The following is a 26,761-nucleotide window of genomic DNA, read 5'->3' as shown; positions in this document are numbered from 1 at the left end:
GACAACTTCAGTTCCAATCCAATTCCTTCCCCTCCTGTCTTTTCTTTCAAAAGTTTTTTATGTGTTCCCATAGGCGTGGCTTGTCCTATTTACACTGGTAGCAAAGGACAGGATTGTGACCTGTGCTTACAGGACACACAGGGTGGTAAAGGTGTACCAGGGAAGGCTGGTTCCCCACTCTGCAACGTGAGCAAGGATGGACGTGGGCTGTACAAAGAGCCCTTTCCTTCTCTCCGGGTTAGCAACGCTGAAAGTCATGGAGCATTGGGAAGAGTCGCCTTTGCAGGCCCACTGATCCCATTCCCCTGCAGATGGGTATAGGGAAGGCTGGGACTAGGTGGAGCTTTAACTCTACCTGCCCCAGTGCACCAGCCTGCAATGAGAGGGGAAGTCAGCTGCACCCAGTAAAAAGTTCCAAGAAGTTACTTTGTCTTAAAAGCCACTGAGGTATAGGGAGGGAAAATGTGACTTAGGCTATGTCTGCCCTACAAAGAAAAGTCGGAAAAAGATACACAAATTATGAACTGCAATTTGCATCTCTTTTTCCACTTTTCTTCTGAAGGAGGCTTTTCCGACACTGGGGCCAAATGTCAGGAAAAAACCCTCTTTTGGAGCATCCCTTCTCCCTCGTGAAACGGGATTTACAGGGATGCCGACAAAACGCATCCACTTTTCCGACATTTTTTTTGGAAAAGCAGACACATTCCTTGGATGCGACAGAACTTTTCCAGGATTCCTCCAGTATTCCGGAAAAGCTCTGTAATCTAGACGTAGTCACAGTTCCTTCCTAGGCTTCTCCCTGGGGAAACACATTTACCCCTTCCTGACACAGAGTGTTAGCCTCAGCCTAGCCCTAAGGCAAGTGTGAAACTTAATGAATGTCTTTTTGAGGGATTGTAATAGAAATATAGCAGTGTAGTCAAACTCATGCTTAAATTTGGCACTTTACACCTAGGTCTCAACAAAGACGCTAATTATCTTACCCATTACAAAGATAGCTTCCCCAATTATCACCTCTAATATCATTAGCTCACAGACATTTACCTCTCCCCTAATCCCCCATCCCCCCTCTGTTCTGAAATTTGATTTGTCCTTTTCATATGTGTTCATTTTTTGATTGTATCCTTTGGTATATATGGTCATGCCAATTTTCTTCCACAATTTGATCTAAGGAAGTGGATCACCTAATAAACCATCTTGTTAGTCTTTAAAGTGCTACATAGTCCTGTTTTTTGAGGGATTGACATTACATCTGGCTTTGGGCGACTGTATATTTCTGTCCCACATGCCCTACAAGTGCCTGATTTGGCTTTTTGGTTTTTTTTGCTCATCTCAAAAAAGGTACAGGACCCATTTGGCTTGATGATGTGCAGTGTCATGGAACGGAAGCCTCTATTTTTGACTGTTTGAAAAGCAACTGGGGAGAACACAACTGCAGCCACAGTGAAGATGCTGGTGTCGAATGTGCCTGAGCCGGTGTAGGAACGGGCATGATACACAGCTGTCTGGCATAAGGGGGCTCAGGTCCATACATTCTGACCAACTGTGTGCTGTTCTCCATGACTGGGACTTGTACCTTTGATTCTGTGTTTATAAAATTGGGAGCAGGAGCGGGGGCGAGGTACCTATTAATATTGTACATTAATAAGGCAAGTAATTGTTCCTTAAATCCTTAATAAGCAGTGAGGCCAAAAGTAAACCAGAAAATCCAGTTGCCACAAAATGAATGAGAGACAGAAAAAGAATGAAATACCCAAATCACTCAAATACTTGCAAATCTTCAAGTAACCTGGCAAGTCTGGTATCAGACCATCATGCATTCTGCACAGAGTGGAAGGATAGTTTGAAATTTAAGCACAAAAGTAGGAGACTTATGTGCTGCACCCATTCTAGCTCCTCCCTGGTCCTCCTTCCTGACCTTGGCTAAGTCACTAAGGCCTGGATCCTTAGAAGGAAGGATGGACACCTGAATACCTTTGAGGATCTGGATCGTCACTGCTCAGTCTTAGCTCCACAGTCTCCCAAGCTATTAAAAGGCGGTAATGATGCTTACCTCCCGGCAGTATTATGAAGATTGATTCATATTCAAAAATACTTTACAAACCTCAGCCAGCTGGCAGTATGTGACTATAGCAATCTATATTGTACAAACATAAAGCAGGAGCATGCTTTAGCAATAGTAATATTCTGGTAGGAACTCACTGATGATTAAGTGTAAAGCTTGCAGAGTTAACTCTCCTATATGTAAAAACAGAATGGCTTCCCTCCTTTGCTGTCTATTATACAGCTGCATTGATTTTTATTTGTACTGAGTGTTTTTTCTTGTTTTAAGGATTCACAGCACACCTCTGCCCCATAAACGTACAGAGTGGATAAACAATAGCACGTATACAGCTGTGTATAAAATGGATCTTGCTTACAAGGAATTGTATTTTAAAATAAGAAATAAGTTGAACGAAACCCTTTTCTTTTGCATTGATATTATTATGCAACCCTAACTGCATTTTTTCCCCCTTAGCTGACTGCGGTATTTTCTTCCTTGCAATAATACAGAATCACATAGAAACCAAGCCATGTCTGGGCTGTGTCACAAGGTTTTAGGGCTGGTTTATATGATGCAGGTTGATGTAAGGTGCCTTATGAGGAAACAAGCAGCCCTGGGTGTCTGGACTCAACTCCTGGTGGAGAATGGGTGGGTGAGAAGCCCTAGGCAGCTTCCCCCCTGCTCCTAGTAGGAGCTGGGGAGGTGAGAAACCCTGCATGGTTTCTACCCTGCTCCTGGCAGAAAACATGGAAGTGAACAGCAGCTCCCCCCAGCTCCCAGTGGAGAGTGGAGTGGGGAGCAGCCCTCTGGGAGCCTGTGGGGCAACCAGACACCAGACAGGAAGCTGCCAGCAGAGCTGAGAGCCGGGGTCCTCATCAAAAAAAGAGGCTGACACCTCATCAGCAACAGAACTTGCTCTGGAAGCAGTGGCCCACCCAGATGAGAGCAGGGTCTCGTCCCACAGACCTTACAGATGTTGGCCTGTCTCACCAGCATGGTGAATAAAGCTCCTTGGACTACAGTAGCTCCTCAGAGGGCTTTCTTTGGCAAACAGTGAATCTGTGTTGGGTGGTGTTAATTCATCCATCATTGTGTAATAACAAGCCCCAGGAATCAGTCCTACACTCTCTGCAGTGAAGGGACTTACAAACAGAATCTGTGGCTTGTTGCATCGGCTAGTACCTACCTATCCTTGCGCTTTCTGATTTTGTCAATGGGAGAAGAGGTTCATCAAAATGATCAGGCCAGATCCTGAGATCTTCACTCCCCTTTTACTCAGGCAAATTCCCCCTGAAGGCGTAGGCTTAGTGCACCCCTCAGAAGGAATGGAGCCTATAGGGGCCCTGGCTGGAGTTTCAAGATCCTTCTCCAAAGGCTGAATTCTTATTCGAGAAATTCCACAGAGTCCAAGGCCAGAAAGAGCCATTCTGATTGTCTAGTCCAGGGGTGGGCAAGAGAGCCTCTGTGAGCTAGATCCAGCCCTCCAAGCAAGTTGATCCGGCCCATGGACGCCCTATGCTCCCTTGCCCCAAGGCCAATCAAGCCCTCCTCCCCCACCGGGGCACATGGCGCTTAGAGTGAACCGCCAGCTGAACAGCATGATGGTTTATTCTAAGCGCCCCGCACCCCTTGCAGGGTGCAAACAGGGAGTGAGAGACTTGGCTCACTCACCCACCCCCAGGCCCTGATTGACCTGGGGGCGGGGAGAGCACACAAAGTCTCCTCCCACTGCCAGAGGTAGGTGCCTAGAGGGAACCAGCTGAACAACTGCCGGTTCTCTCTAGGGGGGCAGAGACTTCAGGTGCTTCTACACCCCCAGGCCTATTAGGGTCAGTGGGTAGGAGAGCACAGATGTGTCATGGCCCTTGCACCTTCCAGGGCAGCCCAAACATTTGTAAAGTAGCCCCCCTTCTAAAATTATCACCCACCTTGGTCTGATCTGACTTCCTGTGGAACACAGGCCATCGGGCTTTCCAGTATGAAGGTTGGTATCTAGACTTTGGGATTGCTCTCATCACCACGGTGACTAAGAGATGTACAAGTTTTTAAAGTTCCTCAGTTTCAGTTCCTAGCAGGGCATACAGCTGTTCCTGTGTGCCCAGGCCTCAGTACACATTTACAGACGTCTTAACTGCTTTGTGTTGGGTACATGAGGTAGCAGACAAACGCTAGGCCAAAAATAGGGATAAAACTTTTTCGTTAAGGCCTAAGTTCATGGTTTTAAATGGAGTTCACCAAATTAGTCATTCTGACTATTTATATAGTACCAATATTGTGCTAGTGGATGCTTTAGAATGGCAGTTCTCAAACTGGATTGGGACCCCAAAGTAGGTCACGACCAGTGTTTCTGGCAAGCTGTGCACTCGTGGGACTGCACAGGAGAGATGCAAATGCTGCCCCGCTGATTAGCAGAATGTCCGCCGTTAGGGTGTTTATTTCTACTGGTGATGCACATTCATCCATGCCTTGGTGCACATAAAAATGTATTCCTCACCAGGTAGAAAACATTAGAGGGAACACCTGTCAAAACCCCATTTTAATGAGGTTTGCGGGGCTGGCTTAGATTTGCTGGGGCTCAAGACAGAAGCCCAAGCCCCACCACCCAGAGCTAATGCCGGAGCCAGAGAGCTTCAGTCCTCAGTGGTGGAGCTCAGGTTACAGGCCTACTGCCTCTGGTTACAGACCTATGGCTTCAGCTTTGGTCCCTCCCAGCATGATGGGGCTCAGGCTTTGGCTTTGCCCCCTTCCCCAGGGTGGGAGGGTTCAGGCAGGCTGAGGTTTCAGTCCCTCCTGGGATCATGTAGGAATTGTTGTTGTCAGACGGGCATTACACTTCAATGCAGTTTGAGAGCCCCTGCTTTAGAGACAGTTGTGGCTACAAAGTCTCTGCCCCGTGTGCTCAGTAGAGAGGGGGAGAGAGGTTAACAAAATAAAAAATGATGAAGTGATGAACCCTGCCTGTTTCAAAATGCAAGAGATAGTTCTTGACCGGCATATGTGAGCGAATGAGGGGACGCAGCATGAGTTCACCAAACACAGGCAAGTTGGGAAAAACATCCCCACACCAGAAGAGAAAGCAGAGAGGGTGATTTCTACTCAAACATTTAGTTCTTGCTTTCCCCAGGTGCTTCTCTAAGTTCTGTTTCTGCTCCTACAGTTAGTTCTTGTTTTCTCCACATCTGAACTCAAACTTTAAAAATTAAAGAATTGTTCAGAGCTGGATGTTCCAGTTCACGATGTGTGTTATACAGAGTTCAACACAAGATCCTCTCTTTACGCATGAGAAAAATCTTCTCTTTCTCTCCCCATCTTTTTGAAAAGTTGACATTGGCAGTTTCATCTCTCTCTTTACGTTTTTCTGGGAAGCCCCTTTGCTTCTAAATTTCAGGTGGCAGATAAACCTCTAAAGGGTCATGGTACTTAGTATGGCTAGTGTTCAGAAAAACATAATTACTAACTTTCTCTATTAAATCCAATGACCAGAGAATAAACATTTCTACTCCCAAGACTTCACATGCTTTCTGAACCCTGCCACATGGTTGGGTATATGGCTGTTTAGGTTATTCACCATGCCTAAAGTTTTTTTTTTTTTTTGAAGTTCTACTTCTTTTTTCTACTCCCGAATTGTTCATGAACAAATCTTTATTTTTATGAATGTCTTAGTTAAGTGTAAGTAAATGCCTAGTAGTCTATGGAAACAAATTTCAGCTTATTGGGTGCCAACTTCTGTTATTGGATACTCATGATGCGTGGTTCTTGATCTGCGTCACAATGCATTATTTCTTCTCTCCAGCTGAATGTTTAAACAAGAATAACAAGTGACTAATAATAGCAGATAAGGAATAGTGTGCTTTGGTTTGACTCTTTAGATTAATCACCTCCAGGCTAAAATATGCAAAACCTTTAGGATTTCCACAAACTTTTTTCACAGCTATATAATACTCGTCCAAATGCTCACAAACACAGTCTGATATGACCTCACAAATGAATTGTAAATTGAACTTTTGACTTTCATTCCCCCAAAACATTTGCAAATCCATGATCACATTAGTCACCCAGCTCTAGCTGAGTAAGAACCACACATCAAATGTGGGCAACTACCACACTATAATGAGTTAAATGGCCACTTCTATGTGTCTGTGGTAAGTTTAGCTTCCCAGTGCAGAATACAGAGATTCTAATAAGCCTCCCACATTTGAAAACTAGGCTCATTGTGTTGAAATTCAGTCACAGTTGGTCATAATGTCCTTCCGTCAAGATGGTCTGTTGCTTCAAGAAGAATTAGACAAAGATGAGGCAAACTGGTAAATAAGTAGCACCCGAGAGAAGGAAACGGCTAAAAACAGAAACTTCAAAGGAAAGAACTAAATGATGATGATAGTCACTTTTGACCTTAAAGTCTATGAGATGTTAACTATTTGAAAAGGGAAAGCAACAACCAGAGCAGGCCAGGACACAGATCAACCTTGGAAATAACATCTGTTGTATCTTTGTTTTGGAAGTTTATTAACCTAACTCTTCCTACAGTGAAAGTCCACCCCGTCATGCTCCCAGTGCAACCCAAGAAAGCTCTTCTTGATCCAAAGTCAAGGATTTGTGATTGTTTCTATTTTTCATGTGCGGCAGGGTGTATCAATCCCACTCTGGAGCCGATGGTGTTAGCCCGACCCAGCAGATGGAGAGGGCTCCACCCCCACAGCCCTGCAGGGCATGCTCCGACTGGAGACCGGCTATAAAGGCCTCTGGAGCAGCTCCGTCTGGGCTGACTGCTGAAGGGGAAGGAGGTGTTGCGGGAGCTTCAGGGGAGGAAGCACAGCCAGACCAGACAGAGGCAGCTGGGCCAAGAGGGGCTACAATAGAAGCCGTGGGCCCTGAGTGATAGGATGGAGTGGACTTTGGATAAGATCTGGTAGGAAGTAGCCCAAGGTGGGGAATTGCTCCCCGAGTGCTCAGCAGGTTGTGGCAGGATTTCCTGCTGAGTGAGCAGTGGATTGTGTCACTGCCAACAGGGCCATGGGCTGGGACTCGGTGGAGAGAGGGAGCCGGGGTCCCCTACACCCTCCTTACCTACCCCAGTGTGGGAGAAGCTTTTCCAGTAAGCTATTGACTGAGGCTGCAATACCCTGAATAGAGGAGTGAGAATTTTGATGGAGGCCACTGGGCCATAATACCTTGACCAGAGGGGCATGCATGTTGACTGAGGCCCCTGGGCCGTAATACCCTGAATACAGGAGCATATATAAACTGAGGCTGTTGGGCCATTCTGTGAATAAACTGTTAGGTCACTCAATTCAGAGAGTAAGTTTGAGGAGCTTGACAACATACAAGAGAACATTCCATTTAATCCATTTCTGTTTAAACAAGACTTTTAAAGTTACAGCAGCACTCCCATCCCAGGGTGAACTCAGGCATACCAGTATAAAAGTGCTTATACCAGCATTGCTCCGTTTGCTTTGGGGTGTGAAATATCCCAGACCAGTAAGAGGCACCTTTCTACTAGGACTTTTATTTGTATAACTATGTTGGTGGTGAGGGGGGAAGGAATCATACCCCTTACCAGTTATAGTTATACTGGGAAAGCTTGAGTGTAGACCGGTCCTAAGTTCCTCCCTTTTGGTGACCTGCTTTTTCCATTCACACCTGACCATTAAATTGATGACTGTCTCCTGGCAGGGGAAAAAACTAACTGCTCCTCTTAGCCTCTCTTTTGCAAACAGAAGTTTATCATGGGCATATTTCCTTAATCAAGGCCTGAAGTGATCCACAGGTTCCTTACACAACTCTGTGGGTACATCTACACTGCAGGCTAAAGTCGAGTTAAGATAAACAACTTCAGCTACGTCAATTGTGTAACTGAAATAGCTTAATTCGGCTTTTGGCACTGTCTACACAACAGAAAGTCAAAGGAAGAACACTCTTCCTTCAACTTCCCTAACTCGTCATGAAATGAGGGTTACAGAAGTCGGAGTAAGAAGCCTGTAGACACACAGGGTATGTCTACACTACCCCCCTAGTTCGAACTAGGGGGGGTAATGTAGTCATACAGAGTTGCAAATGAAGCCCGGGATTTGAATTTCCCGGGCTTCATTTGCATAAAGCCGGCCGGCGCCATTTTTAAATGCCGGCTAGTTCGGACCCCGTGCCGCGCGGCTACACGCGGCACGGACTAGCTAGTTCGGATTAGGCTAATTGGAACGAGGCATACAGCTAGATCGGATTAGGAAGCCTAATCCGAACTAGCTAGTCCGTGCCGCGTGTAGCCGCGCGGCACGGGGTCCGAACTAGCCGGCATTTAAAAATGGCACCGGCCGGCTTTATGCAAATGAAGCCCGGGAAATTCAAATCCCAGGCTTCATTTGCAACTCTGTATGACTACATTACCCCCCCCTAGTTCGAACTAGGGGGGTAGTGTAGACATACCCACACTCTGTTATTTCAAAACTAGCCAATTAGCCTGTCAAAGACGGGATTTTTCAGGTCTCTCCTCCATGTCGGTCTTCTCTCCTGAGCCTCCGGTCTCTCTCTCCGTCTCTCTCTCTCTCTCTCTCCTCCTCCTACTGCCTCCCCCCCACCTCTCTCAGCTCTCTTCTGCCTCCTGTCTCTCTCTTTCTCTTCTCCTCCCCCTCCTGCCTCTCACTCAGGGGACCGCGGAGCCCAAATGGCTGTTTGGGCTCCGCACTCCCCATGCTACATGGGGAGTGCGGGGCCCAAACGGTCGCTTGCGCTGGTTGCGCCCCTGCGGCGGCCCAGCTGAGCGGCGCAAAAGTCAGCCAAGCGCCATGGCGGGAGGCAACAGTGCCACCCAGAGGGAACAGCCAGGGAGGCAACAGCGCCGCCTAGAGGGAACAACCAGCATTTCAGCGTTAGAGTCACAGACATTGGGCTACTATATATATGATAATAAGCGTGCAATGTAGACATAGCCTGAATTGTTTTGTTAGCTGTGGTATAGCAAACAGGGTTTGGCCCTAGGTTTGAATGATCTAATTTCTTTGTCATCATAACTTCAAACTTATTTTTAAAATAGTGCTGAAATAATATGTAGGCCATATGAGAGAAGCCAATGCTTTGCCATTCAAAGATCCCAGGAATATAGGGTTTGAGATACGATTTTGCTGACTAAGTAAAACAAGTTCAGTATTTTCTGGTGCTACAGCACTGAGAGTCACTTTGCAAAGAGTTTGTTACAATTAAGCACTTTTACCCTGACTTTCAGTTTCCTTTTACCAGAAATTAAACTTTATCTTCCTCATATTTATGTTACACCTCAGAAAGGGACAGTTCCCTTTTTTCTCCCTAAAGTGAATTTTGCACTGGTTTTCAGTTAGAGGCACCAAAATCAGAAGTCCTCAAATCATATCTTGAAGCCTATGTATTAATGGCAGCAGGGATGCAGGATAAGACTTTTGAAAGCACCCGTTAGGGCAGGCCCGTACAACTCGGAAAGCAACGAGGGCCATATTACTCCAAAGAAAACAGCTGCAGGCCGCAATTAGGGATGCTCTCCCAAAAAATACCAAATACACAGCTAAAAATTTTTGTCAAGCAAAAAAAAAACAACCACATGTCTCCACTTGGCCCCCTGGCATTTGTCTCTTTGTCTCTCCTTCACCCTGCCCCTTGGTGTCTTTCCCTTTCTCCCGACCTGCCCCCCTCCCTTTAGCACAAGCCCCTTCCCTTCCCCTACCTGGCTTCTGCCTTTTTGAATATAGCGGTTACTGGTCGTGACATCACAACGTCACGCCAGCATCCTGGCATCTGCCGGCATCCCGCCCTCTGGCTCGCGCCCCTCCTCCTCGCACCGGAGCTGCACACAGACAGCTCGGCGGGGAGAATCGCCACACTTCCCCCTCCCTGGCAGCACTCCGCTCCTCCGCCTGGCCAGCAGATCAGATGGGGCCGCACTGCCCGTAGTTGTCACGAGCCGCACAGTGAGCCCCTGCGGGCCGCATGCAGCTCTTGGGCCGTATGTTGTACAGGCCTGCGTTAGGGTTTGGATGTTCTTGAAAATCTAACCCTTAAGAATTACAACCTAGTTGGGTACTTAAACACTCTTTTGATGAAACTACAGCTGTTTGAATTGTTAGTTAGGAATTATAGCCATCATGCATTTAGCTCCTTTTCTTGGCTAGCAAAACTTTCTTACACTGAACTTGGTGGGTTCATAATTGGTGGATGCAATCATTATTCCTAAATATTCACTGGTTATTCTGAACAAAGTTTAGGTGACCAGATCCTTGGCAGGTGTGAATCAGTGTAACTCTCTCGACTGTCTTCAGAGCATGGAGTTTGTGATCTCTTCACTTTGGCTGTTCGCTATTTATTGTTCCTAGTGTGTAGATGGTCACCCAAGTCACATGGCACCATTTCTGCTTCCTGATGGGACGAACAGCAATATTTTAAACACAAGAAAAATGAGTAGTGACTAATGCACTTTCTGGTAGGGTATCAGGCAAGCAACCAATTGTTTTAAAACTTGGGCCTCTTCTGTGATTCACCAATGCTTTCAAAAATAGCTGGTTGTTCAACACTGGGGAATAGTGAATATATCCCCTCTTACATCGGAGTCGGTCAATTTGGAAGGCAGGTGGAAGGGAAATATTTCCATCTCCATTTCTGTACTAATAAAGAAAGCTCTGGGAAGGACTGGACTCCTCTGAGTTCCTACTCCCCCACCTGACTACCAACAAGCTTGATCGGCCACCCAGTGCACGTTTACACTTACAACCCACTCGCCGGTCTCCTGTTGTATTGCACTTTGTCAAGCATTGATTTCAGGATGTTTGCACGCAGAATGTGAGATTCCCTGATATATCAGCCTCATCTGACAGGCTAACACCATATGTCCTGTTCCTGCTCACTGTTCCGAATGGGCTAAAATTGAGCATACCTGCAGTGATGTACCGTACAGAGACATGCGGGCCCAGTTTCCGCGCCACAGGTCTTATCACCAACATCAGGCAAATAGCACACAAAGAAACGAGGCAGCTGAGCTATTTTACGTGTATCTATTTGTTCTTTTCTTAGGCTGATCTGGAGCTTTTGCTGTTCAGTTTTTCTTTTCTTTTTTTTTATCCCATTTCCTCTAGGTGTGTGTCATTTCAGCTCACATATGGGAATTATAAACACTAACCAAGGGGCATTTCTGTCTGTTAAAATAAAGTGGCACGCATTGTCTGAATGCTTTCTATTTGTGCATGCGACTTTGGAGGAACTGGGTCAAAAAACAAAAAAAAACAACCAAGACATTCTGCAGTGCCAGAGAGGGGGCAGGCCAATCCCAATGAGCAAAGTACATGGAAACTGAAAGAAGTCACAGTGGTCAGATGATTTTGCAAGCACTACTTAACCCTGCAACCAGGGAAGTGAACTGTCCTATGTAACCCTTCCTGATATAACTGGGCTAACCCTGCTTTCAAGAGCTCAGGATCAGACTTACAATATTTGAGCCTTCATCCAAAAATACTATGTGATTTATGTTCAAAGTGAAACCAGAGAAAAACCTATAGGAGCAATGATATGAAGGAAAAAAACCCAAACCCTTCACCCTGAGTGACAATAGCTGCTTAACTGAGAAGGGCTGTTTGCGTTATTCTCCAATGAAATAATCTCCCTGGTGCCTGGATTCACAGGTCCTAATCTTGGACCCCTGTAAATCTGTCTTAATTCCCAGCATGCTTGGATTGTGGGGAATTCAAAGAGGCTGGCGGCCCTTGGAGGAAGTGCTTTACAATTTGATTTCATCAGGAACAGCATCCCTTGTTACCTAGGGGTATTTAAAACTAGTCTGAAAAAGAGCCGAGTAACCATCCAACAGGGAAGATGCCTGCCGTGTCAGGAAGTTGGGTTAGGTGGTCTCCAAGGTCTATTCTAGTGCTCATCTTTGGGTAAGAGCCTCGGCTAATGCAAACCAATTTATGTTGATTTATGTTCACCTCAAAAAAGCTATTTTGGCCTTGGAAAGGGTTCAGAAAAGGGCAACTAAAATTATTAGGGGTTTGGAACGGGTCCCATGTGAAGAGAGGTTAAAACAACTGGGACTTTTCAGTTTAGAAAAGAGGAGACTGGGGGGGGGGGGGTATGATAGAGGTATATAAAATCATGAGTGGTGTGGAGAGGGCAAATAAAGAAAAGTTATTTATTAGTTCCCATAATAGAAGAACTAGAGGACACCAAGGCTACGTCTAGACTGGCATGATTTTCCGGAAATGCTTTTAACAGAAAACTTTTCCGTTAAAAGCATTTGCAGAAAAGAGCGTCTAGATTGGCATGGACGCTTTTCCACAAAAGCACTTTTTGCGGAAAAGCGTCAGTGCCGATCTAGACGCGCTTTTCCGCAAAAAAGCCCCGATCGACATTTTCGCGATCGGGGCTTTTTTGCGCAAAACAAATCTGAGCTGTCTACACTGGCCCTTTTGCACAAAAGCTTTGCGCAAATGGACTTTTGCCCGAATGGGAGCAGCATAGTATTTCTGCAAGAAGCACTGATTTCAGACAGTAGGAAGTCAGTGCTTTTGTGGAAATTCAAGCAGCCAGTGTAGACAACTGGCAAATTTTTCTGCAAAAGCAGATGATTTTGTGGAAAAACTTGCCAGTCTAGACACAGCCCATATGAAGTTAATGGGTAGCAGGTTTAAAACTAATAAAAGAAAGTTCTTCTTCACACAGCGTGTAGTCAACCTGTGGAACTCCTTGCCAGAGGAGGCTGTGAAGGCTAGCACTATAACAGAATTTAAAGAGAAGCTAGATAATTTCATGGAGGTTAGGTCCATAAAAGGCTATTAGCCAGCGGATAAAATGGTGTCCTTGGCCTCTGTTTGTCAGAGGCTGGAGAGGGATGGCAGGAGACAAATCGCTTGATCACTGTCTTCAGTCCACCCTCTCTGGGGCACCTGGTGGTGGCCACTGTCGGCAGACAGGCTACTGGGCTAGGTGGACCTTTGGTCTGACCCAGTACGGCCGTTCTTATGATGATAACCTGGTGAGGATCTGACCCAGGAAACTGCACCATGGGCAGATTCATCAAATTCGTGCTGCGACACTGGGCTAAACTCACAAGTGGTGTAAGAAGGCTCCAACTCTTATTAATGTGACTGAGTGAAATCCATTTATGCCTGCTGTGGATGGGGCGCCTTGCACTATATTCTTCATGGGTTCTTGTTAGGAGGGTGAGCATTTTAGCCGCAGCTAATGGTTCAGGGATCGCTTTCAGGCTTGTGAAACGGGCGTATGATTTTCAAACGACCTGTGTGTCTTCCGAGATATTTCCAGAGCTTGTTAAAAGTTTTCGTTTTCCTTCCCTCGGCCATACTGGCAAAGTAAGGAACCTACAGATGTGCTGTCTGCACCCTCCTGAACAGTCCCCAAGTGTAACTTTTCAAGTGCATGCCGCCTACAGAGCCCTGGTTTTTGCTGACTCAGCCATCCCAAATACACTGGAGTTGAGTGGCAGAAGTCATTTGGTTTTCTAGCTTGCTCTGTAAGACTAGGATCATGTAAGATCACCCTTGATGTAGGCCAGTGGTCTTCAACCTTTTTACACCCAAGATCACTTTTTGAATGTCAGGGCAAGCCAAGATCTACCCCGTTCCTTCCCCAAGAGCCCACCCCTTTCTTGAGGCCCTGTCCTCTCTGTTCCCCTCCTCTCGATCATTTGCTGTCCCCAGCCCTTACTCACTCTCACTGGGTTGAGACAGGAGGTGCGGGCTCTGGGGTGGGAATGAGGGATTTGGGTGTGGGACGGGATGAGAGGTGCAAGCTCTGGGAGGGAATTTGGGTGCAGGGGAAGGTGAAGAAGGGGCTGATGGCTCAGAGAGGAGGCTCCAGGCTGGGCAGTGTTGAGGTCAAGGGGATGGTTGGGATGCTGAGCAAACCACAGGCTTGTGGATGTGAGGGTGCAGGAGTTCAGGTTGGGGCGTATGAGGGGCTCAGAACAGGGGGCTTGGGCGTATGATGGGCTCATGACACATCTGCAGTGTGTGGATGGTGCAGAAGTGTTGTGACAGAAGACTGGGGCTGTGAGAGGCTCAGGACAGGGAGTTCTGGTGTATGATAGGCTCAGGGTTGGGGGGGGGTGTGGGGATGCTGGGGTGTTATGATGCTGCAGCCAGATGGGGGCTTGGCTCCAACTGGGGGCTTGCTGGCCAGGCTTCATTTTTAAATAAAATATGTCCAACACAATGTCTCAGCAGTGTCTTTATGGGAGGGGAGGGGAATCTGTTTTGGGTCAGTGGTCACTGTCCCACAGAAAAATCAGTCAAGGACCACACAAGTGAGATGCAAAAAAACAACCCCTCCAAGCCCCCCACAAGCCTCAATGATATGGCCCCAACAGAAACACCTCCCTCCCCTGGCATCCCAGCTCCATGGGGAGAGAGTAGGTAGGACTGAGGTACAAGGCCTCAGGCCAAATTAACTCTTCTGGGGTTCCAGGGTTAGTGGAATTTTTGGGCCCCTCTACATTCTGTGTGGGACCAAAAATGAGGGATCCAGTGTGTGGGACAGAGCTTCCAGTCAGTGGGATAGGGATGGGGTACAGAATCTGGGTGGAAAATAGGGTACAGGTGCAAGCTGGGGGTAGGTGTCTGGCCAGGAGGGAGGGGGCAGAGGCAGGGTATTGGTGGTGTCTGGGCAGGGTTCTGGATGAAGTCTGGCCAGGGGGCAGGAGCAGGGTGCTGGTAGGGCCCTGGACAGGGTGCTGGTGGGGGCTGGAGCAGGGGGCAGGCAGGGCCCTGAGCAGAAGCAGGGTGCTGTATTGTATCTGCCTGGGGGCAGGGTGATAGTGGGGGTTTGGGCAGGGGGCAGGTAGGGACTGAGGCAGGGGTCAGGTTGCTGGTGGGGGCCTGGGCAGGGTGCTGGTGGAGGCTGGGGTAGGGGACAGGTGGGGCCCTGGGCAGGAGCAGGGTACTGTATGGTGTCTGGCCAGGGGGCAGGATGCTGATGGGGATTTGGGTAGAAGGCAGGTTGCTGGTGGGGGGCCAGGGCAGGTTGCAGGTGGGGCCCTGGACAGGGGTCAGGGTACCTGTGGGGCCCTGGGCAGGGTACTCGTAGGGGTCCAGGCAGGGGGGCAGGGTACTTGTGAGGGTCTAGGCAGGGGTCTGGGGTACTCATGGGGGCCTGGGCAGGGGGAGGGGACAGGGACAACTCAGCTGGTACCTGGGGGTCCTGCAGCTTTGCACCAGGTCTGGGTTTCAGGAAGCACGTGAGCTGCTTCCACCATCCCCAAACAGCTGGTGCGTTTCCTGAGTAGTTGGATCTGGTGCAGTCCTGGGTTGGTGACCACGGATGTAGGCAAATGAGCAGTACTGGTGATGGTCCAAGCACTAGCCTGGGACTTCAGGATCTGGCTGCCCTGCAACTAGGAGGTGTGATTTCCAGCATGAGTAGACAAGCTGTCCCTAGCTCAGCTCAAGCTAGCAGGCTAAAAAAGCAGAATGGATATTGTGGCACTGGTGACAGCTTGGGCAAGCTGCCTGAGTCCAAGTCTGTCAGGCTATCTGGGCCGGAGTGGAGGTGGCTAGCCAGAGCTATCCACACTGCTGTTTGTAACACACTAGCTCAAGCATGAGTCTATCATGAGTTTACCAACCCATTTTGGGAATCACTCCTCCCAGCTGCAGCATAGCTTCCAATAACTGGTTCCACTCCTGCCTCCTCCACTTCTCAGTGCCTGTATGACCTTAAGTAAGTCATTTCATCTCACTCTGCCTCAGTTCCCCACCTGTGGCATGGGGATAATAGTGCTTCCCTATGTTGCAGGAGTGCTGTGCAGATACATGCACTAAAGATTGTGAGGTGCTTGCACAAGGGGACCCTAGAAGAATTGTGTATAGCAGACAGCAACATGAAATCCAACAGAATGTCCATCTGAAAACTAGGAGGGGGTGATCTGGTACAGATAAAACAGCTCACAGCCATTGCCTGTTTTTAGAACCAAATCTTCGGTGTTTCTCCATTTCTAATTTCCTACCAGCACCAGAAACGAAACATGTACAAATACCACAAAAGAAATTATTCTTATCTATTTCCTGCTAGGACTGGAAGTGCCAGAAATATAGCAAGATGGAAAGGTATTTTTGGGTGCATCTACACTGCAGGGCTTAATTCAAAATAAGCGATGCAAATTGAGCTACATCAATTGCATAGTTTATTTCAACATATGGAGCGTTTACACAGCACTTATTTTAAAACAGAGCACTCTTCCTCTGACTTCCCTTACTCCTCATACAATGAGGGTTACAGGTGTCAGAGTAAGACGTCCTCCAGCTTGACACTATTTTGAAATAAATGCCTGTTGTGTAGATGCGGACTAAGTTATTTTGGAATAGAGTTAGTTATTTCTAAATAGTGTTGCAGTGCTGCTGTGCCCTCTCGGATTTCTAGCCCAGTTTGGTAAAATCAGGCGGTGTGGCTAAATTTTGGAGTCAAAGCACAAAGATCCAGAGGCTGATGCTTGCCTGATATAAAGCAGGATAACTTCCACTAGTTAAGTATAAATAAGACAATTGATGTGTTTTAGCTTTTTTAAAGGAGGGTTAAATGGCTAGATTATTGATTTGATTTAAAAATGCAAAACATTGTTTTTTCTTATTAAAAACTATGTTCACAAAATCACCAATGCAATAATTGTTTCTGAAATATTTGGAAATAAAGCTTTGTGTTAAATAAATGCCCCCAAATACCGTCTGGGATGATCATTTTGCTGACTATGTCATAGCACTAATGACATCATCAGTCTGGGAGTTGCAGGATCAGCCCTCTGTATCTTCTTCCAAAAACAAAATCTTATAATGAATACCTACTGGATCTTAACGAACCAGTTGTGAACTATGATAGACTCCACACAATGGTGATATTTACAAAGGGTTGGACTCTGTCCATTGCACTGTTGTTTTACAGAGCTAGCAGAAAGAAATATTTTTAAAGAACAGTTGATGGGTTTAAAAGATCTTCTTTTCATCTCTTCCTATACCAGTATTAAGGACACCTTGTTTTAAAGATCTGATTCTTTGAATGTTGTGGATTATGACTTTTGAAACAAACTGGTGTTTACAACCACACGCAAGTCAGCAAAAGGCTGGGTCACATGCATCAGACGGGTGCTTTAAATTTTAAAAAATAATTTTTCTCGACATTAGGGGGCGCTCAAGGGTCACCACCCATTCTAAATAAAGATGTACTTTGTGTCAGCTCTAGCATACCAATACAAATGAAATCACTGACAAAAGTAATCAAAGACTATACGTCGTTGTGCTAATATATAAACTGCCTTCCTTGGAGGGATGGTCTGCTTATGCACATGACTTTCTGCTGTAGGTCACTTAGCAATTTTCAGTCATTTCTGGAATGTTTAGATTTCAAATCAAAGCAGCGTTTTTTATCCTGACACAACTCTGCTCCCTGCCCCCATGCAAACATCCCTTCTATGTTCACTTGTTTAAATTCCCCCAGATCTGAATCTCTCCTCCAACCTCCTTTGGAAGCAAATAAAGTCAAAAAGTGGTAATGATTTTGTGGTGATAAAATATACAATATAGGTGTTCTGGAAAGAAAACAAACACTATTCACTCTTCATCAGACATCACTTACTACAGGGAACATTTTCAAAACTGTTTATACAGAGCTGGTTGAAAATTGGAATTCTGATCACTGGAAAATTCTCATAGTTTGATATTATTGTTTCAAGTTAGAAGGAAAATTTGAAATGGCAAAAAAAAAGCAGCACAGTGGAAAGCTGGGAAAAAATTTCAAATTAGAACCATCAAAAAGTAAATGACTTGGTGATTTAATTGGCCAATTTCACAAAGCTGAAAATAATCATGAGTTGAAGCAGATGGGAGGAAGAACTTAATCAGAAAAAGGTGACTAACAATTGTAACTGGATCAAGAACACTTTAGCAAACACCCAAAACCCCTACAATCAAGGTAAAAGGCCACACTGATTAAAAATATTATTTGATTGAGACTGGAAGTGAAGATGGTTGTAAGTATATAACAAATGGAAGAAACAGGAAGTTAATAGTATCAAATAAAAATCAGAAACTAGGAACTGTAGAAAATTTATGAGTCAAGAAAAGGGACATATGGAAAAATCTATGGCAAGCAGCGTTAAGGACCATAAGGCGGATTTGTTATGTATATTAGGAAAAAGGACCCCAAACTATGGTATGGGTCCATTACTAGATGGAAATGGTAGAAACATCAATAATAATTCAGTGGCAATAGTGATAAATAATTATTTCTGTTCTATATTGCGGGGAAAACAGATGACATAGTTTTATAATAGTGTCTCCATTCCATTCCATTCTAGTATCCCAGAAGAATATTAAATAGTAATTACTAAACTCAGACTTTTTTAACTTGTTGTTTCCAGATAACTTGCACACAAGAGTGTTAATAGCTGAGAAACTTGCTTGACCTTTGATGCTGATTTTCAGAAAGTTGCGGAACACTCAGGACGTCTCAGAAGACACAAAGAAAGCAAATGTTGTATCAATATTTTAAAAAGGCAGAATGAGATGATGCAGCTAATTATAGGCCTGTTCGTCTGACATTGATCCCAAGCAAGATAATGGAGTGGCTGATACAGGATTTGATTAATAAAGAATTCAAGGAAAATAATGCCAATCAACATGCATTTGTGAAAAATAGAGCCTGGCAAACTAAACTGATATCCTTTTTCGATGAGATGACAAGTCTGTCTGATAAATGTAATAATGTTGATGTGATATGCTTAGACTTCCGTAAAGCATTTGACTTGGCACCATGCAATATTTTGACAAACACTAGAATAACACAAAATTAAGATGGCATGCATTAAGTAGTTTAAATATGGCTTACTGATAGGTCTGAAGGATGCCACAAGAAATAAAGTCCATTCAGAAAATCATCAAGCAAAATCTAACATTCTAGTGGGGTGCTGCAGAGCTCAGTTCTTGTTCCTAATGACTTGGAAGAATGACCTGGAAGACAACAACAACTTGTCACTGATAAAAGTTAGTAGGCAATGTAAAAAATTGGAAGAGTGGTCAGAGGACAGGTCACTGATTCAAAGCAATCTGGATCACTTGGTAAACTGATCACGCACACACAAGATGCATTTTAATGTGGCTAACTGTAAATGTTTACATCTAGGAAAAAAAGACGATAGGCCTGTGTGATGAGGTGTGCATGAGGCTACGTAACACTGGCTAACCCCACATTATGGGCAGCACAAGTTCCGCCCCCTCAGACTATGCTTGGCATGCTCCAACTGCTGCCTCAGTAATAAAAGGGAGCAGCCAAGCTCGTTCTGGGATGACCACTGGGAAGGAAGGATGCTCAGTAGAGGCTCTAGCCAGGAGCCACTTCAGCCCCAGAAATGAGACTGGTTGGCTACAGCCAGCCAACAGGAGTCAGAGTCCCATCAAGCTACTGGTGCCAGAGAACTCGGAGGCCCCGTTGACAAATAGAATGGAAGGAAGTGGCCCAGGGAGGCTGGGTGAATGGTATCTTCCATCTGAGGAAAGTCTACATGTTACAGCAGGATTTCTGCTGACTGGGTAAGTGACCATGCTCACTGCCAAAAGACCCCTGGGCCAGGACCTGATGCAGAGGAAGGGCCTGCGTCCCCCAACTTCAGCTGCCACCCACTCCTAGGGGGTTGCCTACTTTACTGACTCTGGTCACTAGGCCACACAGCCATAAATTCAAAGATGGCTGTAATGACTCTGGCCAGTAGGCTGCATAGCTGCTATCTTGGCCCTGACCACTCAACTGGGCTGCCTTCAACCTCAGAATTGTCTGTTAGCAGTAGTCATGCACAACCCCCCTCTGCTCCCTCCCCCCATGCCTCTCGTGTGCTGGGGCCCTGCACTTACCTACCCAGCGCCTCCGGAATGCTGTGAATCAGCTGATCACGTCGCACTGGAAATGCTGGGAGGGGGAACAGAAGGGATGGGGTGAGCTTGGGGCAGGAAGCAGGGAAGAGGCCCGGTGCAGGGGGGGAAGAGGAAAGGGGTGTAACGGGGATGGTCCTGCAGTAGAGGGAGGTGATTGGGCAGCTCCTGGCAAAATGAGAAGCGACACACATTTAAAGCAAGGACGCCTGTGAGATGCACACTGATTGCACGTGACATTGTGAGCGCTGTCTGCTTCCTCCACTTCTTTGTGACTTTTTCTGGCAATTTAATTTGCCCCAATAATGGATCACTTAGTGTTGGAAAGGCCTGGTAAAGGAGAATCAAGTACACTGTATTTCATCTTATTGGTGGAGTCATGGATTGTGCACATGCCCACTTTCAATCCTGCGGCCCACTGAGCTGAAGGAGGCCCACTGATGTGCTTGCCCATCACTGGTCTAGGAGCTGCATCTTTAAGATAACGCCCTCTGTGAGATACATGATATAATCAGGAGTTGACAATGGGTAACAATCTGAGATTGAACCTGTCCCCATGCGCTCCAGTGCCAATGCGAGGCAATTGTACTAGCCCACCATGTTTAGGCTGTTGTCCTCTTCTAAGAGAGGGGAGAGGTCTTCTTTTAGCTGAGCTCTCCAGCAGCCCTGCTGGAGGTAGCTACCTATGCGTTGGAGCTCTTCTCGGGCACTCTGGAGCATCATAGGCCTTCTATATAAGAACAAAAACGTATGGGCAAATTCAGATATTAGCTAACGCTCCCATCCCTCTCTCTGTCTAACACTCAGCATTAGCTGGCTTGACTTAGCCCGATTCTAAACAAGTTGACCAAAGTCATGATCAGAGTTTCTAGCCCTACTCAGCCCTGGCTCCCTCTCAGACTTTCTATTCAACAGCCCCATTCAAGAACAGCTTCTGCTGTCTTACAAGGAGCCAGCTGCTTGAGGGTCCCTTCCCAGCCCAGGTGTTTCCGGTTGGCTTACTTAGCAAGCCTTCTTCAAGTCTCCGGCAGGCAATGCCTTCACTCCCTCTCCCCACCCAGAAGGATAATAGCTAAAGATAATCAAACCACTCTGTGTCTATGTCCCTAGCTCTGCCACTGTCACTTGGCATGGCCCCTCTAAGCAGCAAACAGTGTGAATGCTGTGTAAGAGCTAAGAAGGAATTATACACTTCTGCTTATCATTTCCTCCCTGTACCAATTAAAAAGATTTAGTTAAAGAGAATGCAATTACATTGTCATGGATAAAAGGGATACAATTAATTAAAACTGAATATTTTCCCTCAGGACTGTTGATCTTTTCAGATGTTCCCCATTTCCTTCCCTGATCATGTTTTATGATCTGGAACTAAGAATTTTAGAAGAGGTTGGCAAGAAAGAAATCTAGAGTTAAAGAAGCTATACTAGCCCAATCTCTCTCTCTCTCTCTCTCTCTCTCTCTCTCTCTCACACACACACACACACACACAAAATGAGAAAGAGCAACAAACTTGCTTCTCCATATCTTTAAGGCACCAGTGATGCATGGATAGGCAGTGAACCTTTTCAATTTGCACTGACTTCTCAGGGATGCTGGGCCTGACGTTGCAGCCCGTAGACCAGTAAGTACGGCTCCTGAAGTCAATTAGGCTATTTACATTATTCTTCTGACCAATATATAGCATGCCTGCATACTGTTAAAAGCCTGTCATTGCCAGAGCTGCTACTGAGATCCAGAACTTCATCCTCTATTATATGCCATAGTATTTTGTGGGTAAGGGGCAGAGATCACTGGGGCAGCTGGCAGGGCTAGAGGAGGAGTGAGAAACCTCAGCACCTGGTGGCAAGTGAATGAGGAGACAGTATTGGGCAATGGAGGGGGGTATATGCAGGGGGATTAAATGATGGCCAATAGGCTGGAGAGGGAGTTGATGAGGATGGGTCAGTTGTGCTGCTTGCCTAGGAAGAAGGCAGAACCAAGTGAGGAGAAGGAGCTGGAGCAAGGCTGCATATTGATAGGCCTGTTTGTGCTACTGAAGGGCTCTACAGAAGCGAGGATAGAAAAACCAGATATTGGGATTGGACCGAAGGAGTCCAGGCTGTTGGAGAACTTGGTGGGCAAGTGAATCCACATTTTTCTTCACATTTTTCACCCTCTTCCCTTGTAGACAGGAAGACAGCGGGCTGAGCAATTGATTTTTCAGTTTGGTGGCTGAACCGGAAAAACATTGCTCAATTTCAGAACCACTGCAAGGCCGAAAAGATTTCACCTGACTCTGAGCATGAGTGCTTAAGCACAGAGCCCTGCCTGGAACACTGCAAATAAACTATGCGGCAAGAGACCTGGATGCTGCAGCCCTCTGCCGGAGCAGGCTCATTTAAATGAAGGAAGCAATAGGGTTTGATTGAATTAAAAAAGAAATCAAAGAATGCAGCCACTGGAGGGGCCCCCGTGTTAGTTTCAGATGAAAGGCACTTGGTGTTGTGTTGTCTCTGCACTTTTCTCACCCGAGCATTGGAATACTGCCGGGGGTGAACAGGGCAAGGGTTTGTACGTCAACAGGGAGCAGAAGGGCTTCTGGCAGGTGGGAAGGGAGGCAGTCGGAGACTGTGAGCTAAGCCAGTGGTTTTCAAACGACAGGTTGTGCCCCAGTACACTAGGGTACTGTCTCATCAATGCAGGGTGAGCAGTGGGGGTGCTAAGGCAGGCTACCTGCCTGTCCTGTCACTGCAGACTGCGCTGCACCCCAGAAGCAGCCAGCAACAGGCCCTGCTCATGCATGGTGGTAGGGAGAGCGCATAGGACTCCACACACTGCCTCTGCCCTGAGCACTAACTCCTCAGTCCCATTGGCTGGGAACCTGCTGCTGGCTACTTCTGGGGTGCAGCAGTGTCTGCAGTGCCAGGAGAGGCAGGAAGCTGCCTTATCCCCTGCATTCCTCTGCTGACCAGGAGCCGCTCAAAACAAAGCCCTCCTGCCGCAGCCCTGACATCCCCAAGGCTCTCATCTTCAGCTCCAGCCCACACTCCAGTCAAATTAAGTTGGGTCTCAGGCATCAACAATTTTCTTCAACTGAGTCTCGAGAAAAAAGGTTTGAAAACCTCTGGCCAAGCACACTGGCTAAGCACCTGGGCGTTACTGCTACAATCATCTCCCATAAAATAGCTAACGTTAAGAGGTTTAAATTGCCAGACTTACCAAGCCATGGAACTAAACAGGGCTCCTCCCCTGTCACTGCACTATTGTTTCAGGCTGTCTGCAGACTCAGGGTATGTCTACACTACCCCGCTAGTTCGAACTACTGGGATAATGTAGGCATACCGCACTTGCAAATGAAGCCCGGGATTTGAATTTCCCGGGCTTCATTTGCATAAGCGGGGCTCCACCATTTTTAAAACCCCGCTCGTTCGAACCCTGTGCCGCGCGGCTACACGGGGCACGAACTAGGTAGTTCGAACTAGGCTTCGTGGAATGAGGAGTAACGGTAGTTCAATCTAGGAAGCCTAGTTTGAACTACCTAGTTCGTGCCCCGTGTAGCCGCGCGGCACAGAGTTCGAACGAGCGGGGTTTTAAAAATGGCGGAGCCCCGCTTATGCAAATGAAGCCCGAGAAATTCAAATCCCGGGCTTCATTTGCAAGTGCGGTATGCCTACATTACCCCGCTAGTTCGAACTAGCGGGGTAGTGTAGACATACCCTCAGGGAGGCAGCGCTCGACCCTCAGTGTCACGGTTTTCTCCCCAACACCGTCTAGAACTGCTCTTTTGCCAAGGAAAGCTTCGATTCTCATGCTTGGTTCTGCAACAAGGGCCGGATTCCATTCCTGTAGCATTCTGGACTCCACAAGATCCTGCTGATAACTGGTGTTTATTTAATCACTGCCTTGCTGCAGCATTGGCACTCCCACTGAAGGGCGAGACACTATCTAGAGAAGAGCCTTGATTAAAGGTAATTCCTAAATTATGGCTTGACGACAGGTGTCATGCAATATTTGTACCAGCAATGAAATTAGTATATAATCTGAAATGCTAAGTAGTGAGGTCTCATCCTGCAAAAACACAGGATCCCTTCAATTCTGAAAAGCACAATGTTTACTGCCTTAAAACAACTTCTTCAGACTCGTACAGCCTCAGGGATATGCTGAACACATCCAGGGGTTATCAATAACTTTGCTATGTCAGGATGAGTTCACTCTGAAAGGAAGAGGAAGGCATTTACATTTGGCTCACAGCTGAAAAGGTGATTTGGTTTTTTTGTTTTTTTTAAGGCAGTTAAAGCTGTAATATTAAATGCCAATTTTTAGTTATGATTTCTCCTGCTCACATTAGAGACAACAAGAGAGGTACTCATTTTAATATGCATGCTAGGCCTGCCTAAAGGTAAAAAAGTATCTGATAATGTACAGTGCACACATTTTATTCCCATCCGTCACCTCTAATCTCTCCCATTGTGAACCTGAATAAAAGCTTATTAGCAGCTTCCTACAGGCAATTGTTCTGGCTATAGGTGTTTTCCTAGTCTCATTCAAATACATGTAATGATGGAGGAAGGCATCTGTCTCAAATCCGCAAACTTGTGTTTGTTTCACTCTCCTTCGTACTAATTATTTTCAGAAGCCATCACTAGTGCTGCCATATTATGAAGTATATGACTCCTTAGCTCTCCGGCTGTCTTTCCCAGTTATTTGCTCCCGTTTATTGCCTAAACAGCTTTTTGCTTGACAGTGTGTTAGTTAAAAGCATAAAGCCACTTCTAACCAATGCCAGTGGCTATATATCCCTGTAAGGAAAGTAAAAATCCACAGGCCATTACTTCTTTCTTTTTTTTTTCTTTTTTTTAAGCGAGAGCTTTAAGGAGTCAAGAAAATGACATGAGTCGATGACTTAAGGAATGGCCCCATTAGCCTTCCCCTTATTGATCTGATGGTGCAAACCTGTCCCTTTGTTCCCCTAAGCAAGTGGTTGTCAAAATTTTTGACCTGTGGCTCACCCAGCTCAATGCAAACCTTTCCACGGACCACCAGTGCTAATGGAAACTCAACATTAGTTATATAATTACACCTGAGCCGTTTGGCTAGTGCTGTAGCTAGGGAGAAAGATTAATTTAACCAGTAAGAAAGGAAGTATTAACTGAAATTATTAAACCAATTAACCACTCTAACTTTCTCATGTTAGTTTACCAAACTTCATTTTAAATAAAGAAAAATCGTAATTTATGTCCAACACAAAAGGTTTCAACATTGACTTTATTTAAGCCAGGGGTGGGGAACCTTTTTTGGGTCAGAAAAAATCAGTTGGGAATCAGACCTTCAAAAACCCACACCCCTCACTGATGTGACCCCCTAACTGAGACACTTCAAGCTATGGCTAGACTGCAGGCGTCTTTCGGAAGAACCTTTTTTCAGAAGAGATCTTCCAAAAAAACTTTTTCCGAAAAAGAGCGTCCACACACACAACTGCATTGAAAAAGTGATCTGCTTTTTCGAAAGATAGCATCCACACTGAATGGACGCGCTCTCGCATTTAAGCTGTGATTACTATGGGCGGAATGGGCACCTGTGCTTTTTCCTCTTTCCTCTTCTTTCGAAAGAACTCCTTCTTCCCCGTCCACACACGCCTTTTTCCAAAAGAGCTCTTTCGGAAAAAGGCTTCTTCCTCGTAGAAAGAGGTTTACCGATGTTGGAAAAACCCCTCTGTTCGTTCGATTTTTTTTTTCTTCAAAAGAATGCAATTGCAGTGTGGATGTAAGTGGAGGGTTTTTTTTGGAAAAAGACAATTTTTCCAAAAAAACCTCTGCAGTGTAGACATAGGATCACTCCCCTGGCACTCCAGCTACTTGGGATGAGCGGGGTGTGTGTGTGTGGAGGAAGAGGACTGAGGATCAGGGCTTCCCATAGGCCAGATTAATGCTTCTGGGGTTGTGGGATTAGTGGATTTTGTGGACTCCCCAGGCTCTGGGGTGGGGCCAAAATGAGGGGTTCAGTGTGCGGGACAGTTCTGCCAGCGAGTGGGATATGGGTGGGAGGTCTGGGTGAGAGGTAGGGTGCAGGAACTGGCTGTTGGCAAGGTGTCTGGCCCGGGAGAGGGAAAGGAGTGGGCTGGGTGTAGGTGTCTGGCCAAGGGGAGGGGGCAGGAACAAGGTGGGGGTAGGGTGTCTGGCTGGGGAGAGGGGGAAGGAGCAGGCTGGGGGTAGGTGTTTGACCCAGGAGGGAAGGCTGGAAGTGCAAGGTCTAGGTGGGGTGAGTGTGAGGGGATGGGGTACAGGGTCTGGGCATGGGGGGCACTTACCTGCCTTCACACACCGCCACTCCCAGGCAACATTGGCCAGAATCTGGCCAATGGGAGCAGTGGGGAAAGTCTCCAGGCAGTGCGTCTGTACGCTGCTTTTTCCCCAGCTGGGGGAGGAGGAGACAAGCAGCAGTGCATGGAGCCACTTCTTCCCGCAAGCTGGATTGCACAGCGAGGCTCGGTGCTTTCTCCCTGTGAGCCAGGGAGGATGAGGCATGAGGCTGGAGCACAGGAGCAGCCCGAGGCAGAACACGTGATTGGCACCCCTGCCTGCATGGCTGTCAATGATGTGACGTAATCATTGGGCACCCGTGACGTCATCATCAGGCACCCCGGGCACCCCGTTGAAGGCGGCACCCTAAGCGACTGCCAAGTCGGCCTATACTCACGGGCCGCCTCTGCTGGAGCATCAGAATGGGTGCTAGGGAGGTAGGGGGTTGAGCTCGAGCCGCGAACCACCTGCAAGGCGTCGTTCTGTGGACTCCACTTTGCAAAGCACTGCCCTAAGCAGCCAATTCCAGTGTGGTCTAGACCCCGTGAGGCTGGCAGTAGCCT

At 46.7% G+C, this 26,761-nt stretch overlaps 1 protein-coding gene across 16 annotated transcripts in view; it reads left to right on the top strand.

The window, feature by feature from the left end:
* The window catches only part of MARCO (macrophage receptor with collagenous structure), a 268,892-nt gene extending 250,246 nt beyond the window's left edge, over nt 1–18,646 (top strand). For 15 of the 16 annotated variants that reach the window (XM_089779705.1, XM_089779703.1, XM_089779704.1 and 12 more), the window contains one exon: nt 1,342–2,460. In XM_089779705.1, the coding sequence (XP_089635831.1) occupies nt 1,342–1,472 (131 nt within the window). In that variant the 3' untranslated portion in view covers nt 1,473–2,460. Of the gene's footprint in view, nt 1–1,341; nt 2,461–18,416 lie in introns of those variants that run through there. The other variant, XM_089779701.1, reaches the window with a different exon arrangement.
* The last annotated feature ends 8,115 nt before the right edge of the window (nt 18,647–26,761 follow it).

This window comes from Pelodiscus sinensis, chromosome 7, assembly GCF_052426305.1.
Source record: "Pelodiscus sinensis isolate ZL-2025 chromosome 7, ASM5242630v1, whole genome shotgun sequence".
In the NCBI taxonomy this organism is placed as follows: Eukaryota; Metazoa; Chordata; order Testudines; family Trionychidae; genus Pelodiscus; species Pelodiscus sinensis.
This window is presented reverse-complemented; position numbering and strand designations above follow the sequence as displayed.